Source organism: Pseudophryne corroboree, chromosome 2 (assembly GCF_028390025.1).
Source record: "Pseudophryne corroboree isolate aPseCor3 chromosome 2, aPseCor3.hap2, whole genome shotgun sequence".
In the NCBI taxonomy this organism is placed as follows: domain Eukaryota; kingdom Metazoa; phylum Chordata; class Amphibia; order Anura; family Myobatrachidae; genus Pseudophryne; species Pseudophryne corroboree.
Window position 1 is genome coordinate 158,758,246 of NC_086445.1, and position 12,166 is coordinate 158,770,411.

A 12,166-nucleotide genomic window follows, 5' to 3' on the forward strand; every position below is an offset into this window, starting at 1 on the left:
TAGATAAAGGACAGGAACCCATTAAACCTGTGGTTCCGCGGCCAGATGCAAGTATAATAAATAAATGACTGACCACAACATTCTGAAATCACTCATACAGATAAAAAATAACATTGTTCTCTGCAAAACAAAATAAAGGATATTCCCTAATATTTATTAGATGATATAAAACACACAACTTTAGAATATCAGTATTTTTATTGTGTTCAGAAAATACAAAGATTAAATAAATTACTCGCTGCATATTTTAAATAAGTCTTAATGTAACAGAAGCAAAATCTTTGACAACATCAGTGAAGTCAAAATATTTTAATTGTATTTGAGGTCAGTGCTGATTGTGCATTATAATGATGCCTTTGGGTACATCCACAGTACATGGTGTATTTGTAAAATAAAGAGTCTATTGTTAGCTATGCACTAGATAGAGCATCCTTGTGACTGCCCCTTACAGGTATTTCACATTATATGCCAAAACAAAAAATCCCAAATTCACGTTATTATGCCACATCACCATGACCATATACACTTTATATGCCCTATACATATACATGTTACCAGAAGCATATCCCCCTAAGCGGCCACCCCCCAAATGAAAAATAAAAAAATCTCTCATTCCTCTGTTTCTTTCTTGTACCGCGCCCCCCCCCCCCCCCCCCCCCAAACACATCCGGTACTACATATTCACGGTGCAGCATGGCCACGCCCCCTTGAATATTGGCCTGATATATATCTCTCTACACTCCTAGCTCTAACGAGGTGAAGGTAACGTAATGGATGATGTTTCTTCCCTATAATCCAAATAAAGTTTTTCCATTGTTAAAAAAAAATAAAATTGAGAAATGAAAATTCTCCTCTGCACCCAGAATTACAATTTAAAATTACCTTTGAAGATAAAAAAATATTTCCCTGTATAATAAACTTATTGCATAAATCTTGGCATCACAATATACTAACGGTTTGCCTTGCTGCCTCACAGCACTGAGGGCAAGAGTTTGATTCCATAGATGACCCTTTCTGTGTGGAGTTTATATGATCTCCCCATAATTTTCTTTTCTGGGCACTCCAGTTGCCTCCGACTGGCTTCTGACTAAAAATTACCCTATATGTCTATGTGTATACATGTGGTAGACAAGCTCCATTAGATCATTGACTGAATATTCTCTACATAATGTGTGCGCTACATAAACAATGGTTAATAAATGTGTGTATGATGTGGGCTCAAATAAAACTGCAGTACAGTATTCTAATAGTGATCGTAATGTGTCTTCAGGATCAGCATCTAGTCTGTCTCGCTGTGACCCCTTGCTGTTAAACCTTGTTTATTCCCTCTATTTAGGGAATGGAAAATAGTCTCATTAGAAAACATTAATATTCTGCATTACTGGACAACTACAACCAGTGTAATAAGGGGAAAATCATATTTCTCTATCGTCCTAGTGGATGCTGGGGTTCCTGAAAGGACCATGGGGAATAGCGGCTCCGCAGGAGACAGGGCACAAAAAGTAAAGCTTTTCCGATCAGGTGGTGTGCACTGGCTCCTCCCCCTATGACCCTCCTCCAGACTCCAGTTAGATTTTTGTGCCCGGCCGAGAAGGGTGCAATCTAGGTGGCTCTCCTAAAGAGCTGCTTAGAGAAAGTTTAGCTAGGTTTTTTATGTTACAGTGATTCCTGCTGGCAACAGGATCACTGCAGCGAGGGACTGAGGGGAGAAGGAGTCAACTCACCTGCGTGCAGGATGGATTGGCTTCTTGGCTACTGGACATCAAGCTCCAGAGGGACGATCACAGGTACAGCCTGGATGGTCACCGGAGCCGCGCCGCCGGCCCCCTTGCAGATGCTGAAGACAGAAGAGGTCCAGAATCGGCGGCTGAAGACTCCTGCAGTCTTCTAAAGGTAGCGCACAGCACTGCAGCTGTGCGCCATTTTCCTCTCAGCACACTTCACACGGCAGTCACTGAGGGTGCAGGGCGCTGGGAGGGGGGCGCCCTGGGAGGCAAAATGAGTACCTATAAAGGCTAAAAATACCTCACATATAGCCCTAGAGGCTATATGGAGATATTTAACCCCTGCCTGATTTCTCAAAATAGCGGGAGACGAGCCCGCCGGAAAAGGGGCGGGGCCTATCTCCTCAGCACACGGCGCCATTTCCTCTCACAGCTCCGCTGGTCAGGACGGCTCCCAGGTCTCTCCCCTGCACTGCACTACAGAAACAGGGTAAAACAGAGAGGGGGGGCAAATTTATGGCGATATTTTTATATAACAAAGCAGCTATAGGGGAGCACTTATTATAAGGCTATCCCTGATATATATATAGCGCTTTTGGTGTGTGCTGGCAAACTCTCCCTCTGTCTCCCCAAAGGGCTAGTGGGTCCTGTCTTCATTAGGAGCATTCCCTGTGTGTCTGCTGTGTGTCGGTACGTGTGTGTCGACATGTATGAGGACGATATTGGTGTGGAGGCGGAGCAATTGCCAAATATGGGGATGTCACCTCCTAGGGGGTCGACACCAGAATGGATGCCTTTATTTATGGAACTACGGGATAGTGTCAACACGCTAAAGCAGTCGTTTGACGACATGAGACGGCCGGACAATCAATTAGTGCCTGTCCAGGCGACTCAAACACCGTCAGGGGCTGTGAAACGCCCTTTGCCTCAGTCGGTCGACACAGACCCAGACACAGGCGATGACTCCAGTGGTGACGGTGACGAATCAACCGTATTTTCCAGTAGGGCCACACGTTATATGATTTTGGCAATGAAGGAGGCGTTACATTTAGCTGATACTACAGGTACCACTAAACAGGGTATTATGTGGGGTATGAAAAAACTACCTATAGTTTTTCCTGAATCAGAAGAACTAAATGACGTGTGTAATGAAGCGTGGGTTGCCCCTGATAAAAAGCTGATAATTTCAAAGAAATTATTGGCATTATACCCTTTCCCGCCAGAGGTTAGGGAGCGCTGGGAAACACCTCCTAGGGTGGACAAGGCGCTAACACGCTTATCTAAACAAGTGGCGTTACCCTCTCCTGAGACGGCCGCACTTAAAGATCCATCAGATAGGAGGATGGAAAATATCCAAAAAAGTATATACACACATGCAGGTGTTATACTACGACCAGCTGTAGCAACTGCCTGGATGGGCAGTGCGGGGGTAGTTTGGTCAGAATCCCTGATTGAAAATATTGATACCCTGGACAGGGACAATATTTTACTGTCGTTAGAACAAATAAAGGATGCATTTCTTTATATGCGTGATGCACAGAGGGATATATGCACACTGGCATCACGGGTAAGTGCTATGTCCATTTCGGCCAGAAGAGCTTTATGGACGCGACAGTGGACAGGCGATGCGGATTCAAAACGGCATATGGAAGTTTTGCCGTATAAGGGGGAGGAGTTATTTGGAGTCGGTCTATCAGATTTGGTGGCCACGGCTACAGCCGGGAAATCCACCTTTCTACCTCAAGTCACTCCCCAACAGAAAAAGGCACCGACTTTTCAACCGCAGCCCTTTCGTTCCTTTAAAAATAAGAGAGCAAAGGGCTATTCATATTTGCCACGAGGCAAAGGTCGAGGGAAGAGACAGCAACACGCAGCTCCTTCCCAGGATCAGAAGCCCTCCCCGGCTTCTACAAAAGCCTCAGCATGACGCTGGGGCTTCTCAAGCGGACTCGGGGACGGTGGGCGGTCGTCTCAAAAATTACAGCGCGCAGTGGGCTCACTCGCAAGTAGATCCCTGGATCCTGCAGATAATATCTCAGGGATACAGGTTGGAATTAGAGACAGATCCACCTCGCCGTTTCCTGAGGTCTGCTTTACCAACGTCCCCCTCCGAAAGGGAGACGGTGTTGGAAGCCATTCACAAGCTGTACTCTCAGCAGGTGATAGTCAAGGTACCTCTTCTGCAACAAGGGAAGGGGTATTATTCCACTCTTTTTGTGGTACCGAAGCCGGATGGCTCGGTAAGGCCTATTCTAAATCTGAAGTCCTTGAACCTGTACATAAAGAAGTTCAAGTTCAAAATGGAGTCACTCAGAGCAGTGATAGCGAACCTGGAAGAGGGGGACTTTATGGTATCCTTGGACATCAAGGATGCGTATCTCCACGTTCCAATTTACCCCTCACACCAGGGGTACCTCAGGTTCGTTGTACAAAACTGTCACTATCAGTTTCAGACGCTGCCGTTCGGATTGTCCACGGCACCTCGGATCTTTACAAAGGTAATGGCCGAGATGATGATTCTTCTTCGAAGAAAAGGCGTATTAATTATCCCATACTTGGACGATCTCCTAATAAGGGCGAGGTCCAGAGAACAGCTAGAGATGGGATTAGCACTGTCTCAAGAAGTGCTAAAACAGCACGGGTGGATTCTGAATATTCCAAAATCCCAGTTAATGCCGACAACTCGTCTGCTGTTCCTAGGGATGATTCTGGACACGGTTCAGAAAAAGGTTTTTCTCCCGGAGGAAAAAGCCAAGGAGTTATCCGAGCTTGTCAGGAACCTCCTAAAACCAGGAAAGGTGTCTGTACATCAATGCACAAGAGTCCTGGGAAAAATGGTGGCTTCTTACGAAGCGATTCCATTCGGCAGATTCCACGCAAGAATTTTCCAAAGGGATCTGTTGGACAAATGGTCAGGGTCGCATCTTCAGATGCACCTACGGATAACCCTGTCTCCAAGGACAAGGGTGTCTCTTCTGTGGTGGTTGCAGAGTGCTCATCTATTGGAGGGCCGCAGATTCGGCATACAGGATTGGATCCTGGTGACCACGGACGCCAGCCTGAGAGGCTGGGGAGCAGTCACACAAGGAAGAAACTTCCAGGGAGTATGGACGAGCCTGGAAACGTCTCTTCACATAAACATTCTGGAACTAAGAGCAATATACAATGCTCTAAACCAGGCAGAACCTCTGCTTCAGGGAAAACCGGTATTGATCCAGTCGGACAACATCACGGCAGTCGCCCATGTGAACAGACAGGGCGGCACAAGAAGCAGGAGGGCAATGGCAGAAGCTGCAAGGATTCTTCGCTGGGCAGAGAATCATGTGATAGCACTGTCAGCAGTGTTCATCCCGGGAGTGGACAACTGGGAAGCAGACTTCCTCAGCAGACACGATCTTCACCCGGGAGAGTGGGGACTTCATCCAGAAGTCTTCCACATGCTGGTAACCCGTTGGGAAAGACCAATGGTGGACATGATGGCGTCTCGCCTCAACAAAAAACTGGACAGGTATTGCGCCAGGTCAAGAGATCCGCAGGCAATAGCTGTGGACGCGCTGGTAACGCCTTGGGTGTACCAGTCGGTGTATGTGTTTCCTCCTCTGCCTCTCATACCAAAAGTATTGAGAATTATACGGCAAAGAGGCGTAAGAACGATACTAGTGGTTCCGGATTGGCCAAGGAGGACTTGGTACCCGGAACTTCAAGAGATGATCACGGAAGATCCGTGGCCTCTACCTCTAAGGAGGGACTTGCTTCAGCAGGGTCCCTGTCTGTTTCAAGACTTACCGCGGCTGCGTTTGACGGCATGGCGGTTGAACGCCGGATCCTAAAGGAAAGAGGCATGCCGGAAGAAGTCATTCCTACTTTGATTAAAGCAAGGAAGGAAGTAACCGTGCAACATTATCACCGAATTTGGCGAAAATATGTTGCGTGGTGCGAAGATCGGAGTGCTCCGACGGAGGAATTTCAACTGGGTCGATTCCTACATTTCCTGCAATCAGGATTGTCAATGGGTCTCAAATTGGGATCTATTAAGGTTCAAATTTCGGCCCTGTCGATTTTCTTTCAAAAAGAATTGGCTTCAGTCCCTGAAGTCCAGACCTTTGTTAAGGGAGTGCTGCATATACAGCCTCCTGTGGTGCCTCCAGTGGCACCGTGGGATCTAAATGTGGTTTTGGACTTCCTAAAATCTCATTGGTTTGAACCACTAAAAAAGGTGGATTTGAAATATCTCACATGGAAAGTGACCATGCTTCTAGCCCTGGCTTCTGCCAGGAGAGTGTCAGAATTGGCAGCTTTATCTTACAAAAGCCCATATCTGATTTTCCATTCGGACAGGGCAGAACTGCGGACTCGTCCGCATTTTCTCCCTAAGGTGGTGTCAGCATTTCATCTGAACCAGCCTATTGTAGTGCCTGCGGCTACAAGTGACTTGGAGGACTCCAAGTTACTGGACGTTGTCAGAGCATTAAAAATATATATTGCAAGGACAGCTGGAGTCAGAAAATCTGACTCGTTGTTTATATTGTATGCACCCAACAAGATGGGTGCTCCTGCGTCTAAGCAGACGATTGCTCGTTGGATCTGTAGCACAATCCAACTTGCACATTCTGTAGCAGGCTTGCCACAGCCTAAATCTGTAAAGGCCCACTCCACAAGGAAGGTGGGCTCATCTTGGGCGGCTGCCCGAGGGGTCTCGGCATTACAACTTTGCCGAGCAGCTACGTGGTCAGGGGAGAACACGTTTGTAAAATTTTACAAATTTGATACTCTGGCTAAGGAGGACCTGGAGTTCTCTCATTCGGTGCTGCAGAGTCATCCGCACTCTCCCGCCCGTTTGGGAGCTTTGGTATAATCCCCATGGTCCTTTCAGGAACCCCAGCATCCACTAGGACGATAGAGAAAATAAGATTTTACTTACCGATAAATCTATTTCTCGGAGTCCGTAGTGGATGCTGGGCGCCCATCCCAAGTGCGGATTATCTGCATAAGTTGTACATAGTTATTGTTAACTAATTCGGGTTATTGTTAAAGGAAGCCATCTTTCAGAGGCTCCGCTGTTATCATACTGTTAACTGGGTTTAGATCACAAGTTGTACGGTGTGATTGGTGTGGCTGGTATGAGTCTTACCCGGGATTCAAAATCCTCCCTTATTGTGTACGCTCGTCCGGGCACAGTACCTAACTGGAGTCTGGAGGAGGGTCATAGGGGGAGGAGCCAGTGCACACCACCTGATCGGAAAAGCTTTACTTTTTGTGCCCTGTCTCCTGCGGAGCCGCTATTCCCCATGGTCCTTTCAGGAACCCCAGCATCCACTACGGACTCCGAGAAATAGATTTATCGGTAAGTAAAATCTTATTTTCAGGCAGTGTTAGCAAGTAGTCTTGCAGTTATTTACATGAATTCATATTTTTTATGAATAATTCATGCTGCGTTCATTAAAAAGAGGTAAATAACACAGTCCCTGATGATGTGGCAGGTGGCTGTAATATGTTTTTGCTCATCATAAATGTATACGTAATTCTGATTTGTTTTTTTCTATTCCCAAAGCAACCTGAATTTATATATAATGCATTTATTGAAATAATTATACTCTGTTTTACATTATATTTTTTTTATGTAATACTGAAATTAATTGAGTAATTCCAATCATTATAGTATTCTATACATGATGCATTTTGTCAATCTTTCCCAGGCAGCAAAGGAACAAACTCAAGATTTGATTGGGAAGACCACAAAACTTCAAGCGGAAAAGTATGTATGACCTTATATTGCCAAATGTCAGTGAATGTGAGTGTCTCCTGGTGATTGTACTGCTGGAACATGAATTACACAAGACAAAGCTGCAAAAATATTAGGATTAATACCCCTGTATTTTACTGAGCAGCTGAAACTACAGTAGATGATCAGATTAAGAACCTTTTTTTATTGTCTTTGTAAATTGCAGAAATAAAGAATCTTTGGGTTGTTTTTATTGCCGTAGGCCAGAATTGCTTCTTTTGTTCATTTTAAAAACTCCCTCAGAAATCAGACCTGCTTTAACTGTATCATTTAACTGTGTGTAGATGTTGTACGACAGCTAGTATTTTGTCTTGTGGGCTGTAATTAAAAGCAGATGGCTGTAAACACTGAAAAAGAGTGGTCACGTGACATGATTGCTGATGCGGAGTAGGTAGCGCCTCCTGGGCCTTGTGTGATGTCATGTCCATTAAGCTGTAACTCTGACTTCTCCAGGCCATAAAAAGCAGCTGGATGTCACTGCAGTGCTTTGCTGTATGGGCTGTGCAGTGCTATGTCCATCCTTTGTTCCTGGGTCTTGTAAAGGAAGGCAATGTTCTGCTGTCGTCCCCAGGATTCATGAATTGACATGGCCGGATGGAGCCTTCAGGGGGCCCACACCCAGTCCTCTTGGCCTCCCCTCTTGCCAGCACTGCCCGGGACTCAGCTGCCTATACTACAGCAGTGACATGGGTGCTGTCACTCACTGCAGCAAATGACAGTGGTCACCAATGGGAGTTGTCTGATCTTCCCTCACAGGTGTTAGCGGGTGCCCAGGGATGTGGCTGGTGACACTGTGACTGCAACAACAGAGGTGACACCATCACTGTGCTGCAGTGAGAGGCCAGCAGTTGCAACAATCAGCTGATCTTTATATTTTGTATATTTACTAAAGTGCGAGTTGTAGACGTAGAGAAGTTGCCTATAGCAACCAGATTCTAGCTATTATCTTCTAGAAGGTGCTAGATAAATAAGTAGAATCTGATTGATTGCTATGGGTAACATCTCCAATTCTATAAACCCCCACTTTAGTAAATATAACCCTGAGTGTCTGACAGCTGCTGTGCAGCAGTGTGTTGCTCCAGCCGGGGGGGCCCCCTTAGAGAGTGCATGCAGTAAATTCGGCTTGCAGGACCATACTCATACCTAATTGAATTTCCCCCCCATAGACATTACTACTCTTAATGGAAAACTTGCCATCTGTGCACACTGACCTTGATGAGAAGCTTGCTGTCTGTGCACACTGACCTTGATGGGAAGCTTGCTGTCTGTGCACACTGACCTTGATGGGAAGCTTACTGTCTGCGCACACTGACCTTGATGAGAAGCTTACTGTCTGTGCACACTGACCTTGATGGGAAGCTTACTGTCTGTGCACACTGACCTTGATGGGAAGCTTACTGTCTGTGCACACTGACCTTGATGGGAAGCCTACTGTCTGTGCACACTGACCTTGATGGGAAGCTTACTGTCTGTGCACACTGACCTTGATGGGAAGCCTACTGTCTGTGCACACTGACCTAGATGGGAAGCTTACTGCCTGCGCACACTGACCTTGATGAGAAGCTTACTGTCTGTGCACACTGACCTTGATGGGAAGCTTACTGTCTGTGCACACTGACCTTGATGGGAAGCTTACTGTCTGTGCACACTGACCTTGATGGGAAGCTTACTGTTTGTGCACACTGACCTTGATGGGAAGCTTACTGTCTCTGCACACTGACCTTGATGGGAAGCCTACTGTCAGTGCACACTGACCTTGATGGGAAGCTTACTGTCTGTGCACACTGACCTTGATGGGAAGCCTACTGTCTGTGCACACTGACCTTCATGGGAAGCTTACTGTCTGTGCACACTGACCTTGATGGGAAGCTTACTGTCTGTGCACACTGACCTTGATGGGAAGCCTACTGTCTGTGCACACTGACCTTGATGGGAAGCTTACTGTCTGTGCACACTGACCTTGATGGGAAGCTTACTGTCTGTGCACACTGACCTTGATGGGAAGCTAACTGTCTGCGCACACTGACCTTGATGGGAAGCTTACTGTCTGTGCACACTGACCTTGATGGGAAGCTTACTGTCTGTGCACACTGACCTTGATGGGAAGCCTGCTGTCTGTGCACACTGACCTTCATGGGAAGCTTACTGTCTGTGCACACTGACCTTGATGAGAAGCTCTCTGTCTGTGCACACTGACCTTGATGGGAAGCTTGCTGTCTGTGCACACTGACCTTGATGGGAAGCTTACTGTCTGCGCACACTGACCTTGATGGGAAGCTTACTGTCTGTGCACACTGACCTTGATGGGAAGCTTACTGTCTGTGCACACTGACCTTGATGGGAAGCTTACTGTCTGTGCACACTGACCTTGATGAGAAGCTTACTGTTAGTGCACACTGACCTTGATGGGAAGCTTACTGTCTGTGCACACTGACCTTGATGAGAAGCTTACTGTCTGTGCACACTGACCTTGATGGGAAGCTTACTGCCTGTGCACACTGACCTTGATGAGAAGCTTACTGTCTGTGCACACTGACCTTGATGGGAAGCTTACTGTCTGTGCACACTGACCTTGATGGGAAGCTTACTGTCTGTGCACACTGACCTTGATGGGAAGCTTACTGTCTGTGCACACTGACCTTGATGGGAAGCTTACTGCCTGTGCACACTGACCTTGATGGGAAGCTTACTGTCTGTGCACACTGACCTTGATGGGAAGCTTACTGTCTGTGCACACTGACCTTGATGGGAAGCCTACTGTCTGTGCACACTGACCTTGATGGGAAGCCTACTGTCTGTGCACACTGACCTTGATGGGAAGCTTACTGTCTGTGCACACTGACCTTGATGGGAAGCTTACTGTCTGCACACTGACCTTGATGGGAAGCTTACTGTCTGTGCACACTGACCTTGATGGGAAGCTTACTGTCTGTGCACACTGACATTTGTTTCGAGTTCTTGCCGGGTCTGAGTGCTGCTTGTAGTATTTATGGTGCAGTCGGCGTTTGAAACAAATGTTGGTGTGCACTGAAGCATTCTTCCCATAGGAAATTCAGTTAGGTGTGAGTTTGGTCCTACTAGCCAAATTCACGTAAAACTCGTGTAGTGTAAATACGACTGTTTATTATGTTGTTTTCCAAGTTTGCCCTTTGGACAAAATTCGCACAACCTTGCTGCGAGTAGTGCGAAATTGACATTTGTAATTGAATTGTGTGAATCTCGGGTGCGCACATGAAGGCGAAGTGTGCAAGTTTAACTAGGCGAGTCAGCCTTCTGCAGACTCACACCTAATTGAATTCCCCCCAATGTCTCTGTGATTAGTGTTGTTGTAGTCGCAGTCACTCTGCAAGAGACATGGTTCCATGTGGAGACTGCAGTCAAATCTCTAAGATTTTGTATCTGGGAATGGGTGGTTAGGGAGGTTACATCCCTGATTTTGTATCAGGAATGCAACCTCCCTAACCATCCCATCTCCAGCTTCCCCCACAGCCTGACCCTCCCTGGTGGTGCCTATCCCCTACCCCCTTTCCCTGTACCCTAAACATAACCCTCCCTCCCCGCAGCCTAACACTAAACACCCCCCCCCCCCCCATCCCCCCCAGGCAGCCAATCTCCAATCCGCAGGTTACCTGTTAGCAGTCCCAGCAGAACTTCCTTTGGAATCTTGGTGCCGGCATCGCAATCCATGTCGGGATTCCCGCATCGGTTTTCAGAGCAGTGTCAGGATCCCGAATGCCGGGATCCTGTTCGGATCGCTTGTATCTTTAAATTGACAAATTTTACAATTACACTCTTCCTGACTTTTCCATTCAGCTCTTCATCTTTTCTTGGATTGTAGGGGCTTCTTCCCATGGGTATCAGTCTTGTATTGTTTGTACGAGTTGCACTACACTTCACAAATGTTGGCAATATGTGCATAATGAATCATTTTACATACATACAATTTTTTTCTAGAATTGGTCTGTTGGCCTGAACTATAGCACATTGTCTATTACTTCTTAGGAAGTCTCACACATTGCCCCAGTGGGAGGGATTTCAGGAATTGATCTATTGTGCGTTATGTATGGTTAGGGAAGCCAATCCCGGGCCATTTTTTCAATCCCAGGTATCGGGATTGAAAAATAGCCAATCCCGGGATTCCCGGGATACCCGAGATTGGCTTTTAGCTATGTGGCCGCCCCCTCGCCCCACCCCGCCCCGCACATATAACTCACCATACTCCAGGGGCAGGCGGGTGGGGAACAACCTCTCATCTCTCTTGGCGGCTCCCTGCAGCAGCTGACGGTGCAACTTGACCTCTCACGCTGCGCTGGGTAGCCGGAAGGAGAAAGCCGGGCAGTGTCTGAGCATCCTGTAAACACTCAACGCTGATCCCTCAATCCCCGGGATTGGAGCTTCCAATCCAGGGATTGAATCCCGGCCATTTTTGGCCCTAAATCCCAGGATCCCGCTGATCCCGGGATTAGTCACCATATGTATGATGTTGCTGCACCTGTTGTGTAACTTAACATACCATTATGGATACCTTTTGGCTGGTATCACAGTATCCCAACCACAGTGCACAATAAGACAATGTCTAGATGCAAAGAATATATACCAAGTATATAATATCGGGCGCTAGAATGGGGTGTTATTTCCAGCAGCTGTATGGTGGGAGATA

At 46.9% G+C, this 12,166-nt stretch overlaps 1 protein-coding gene across 3 annotated transcripts in view; it reads left to right on the plus strand.

Annotated features, from left to right (window-relative positions):
• COG6 (component of oligomeric golgi complex 6) overlaps positions 1-12,166 on the plus strand; it is a 288,942-nt gene that overhangs the window by 12,574 nt on the left and 264,202 nt on the right. For all 3 annotated transcript variants that reach the window (XM_063951903.1, XM_063951904.1, XM_063951905.1), the window contains exon 4: positions 7,421-7,479. In XM_063951903.1, coding sequence (XP_063807973.1) covers positions 7,421-7,479 — 59 coding nt within the window. The remainder of the gene's footprint in view (positions 1-7,420; positions 7,480-12,166) is intronic.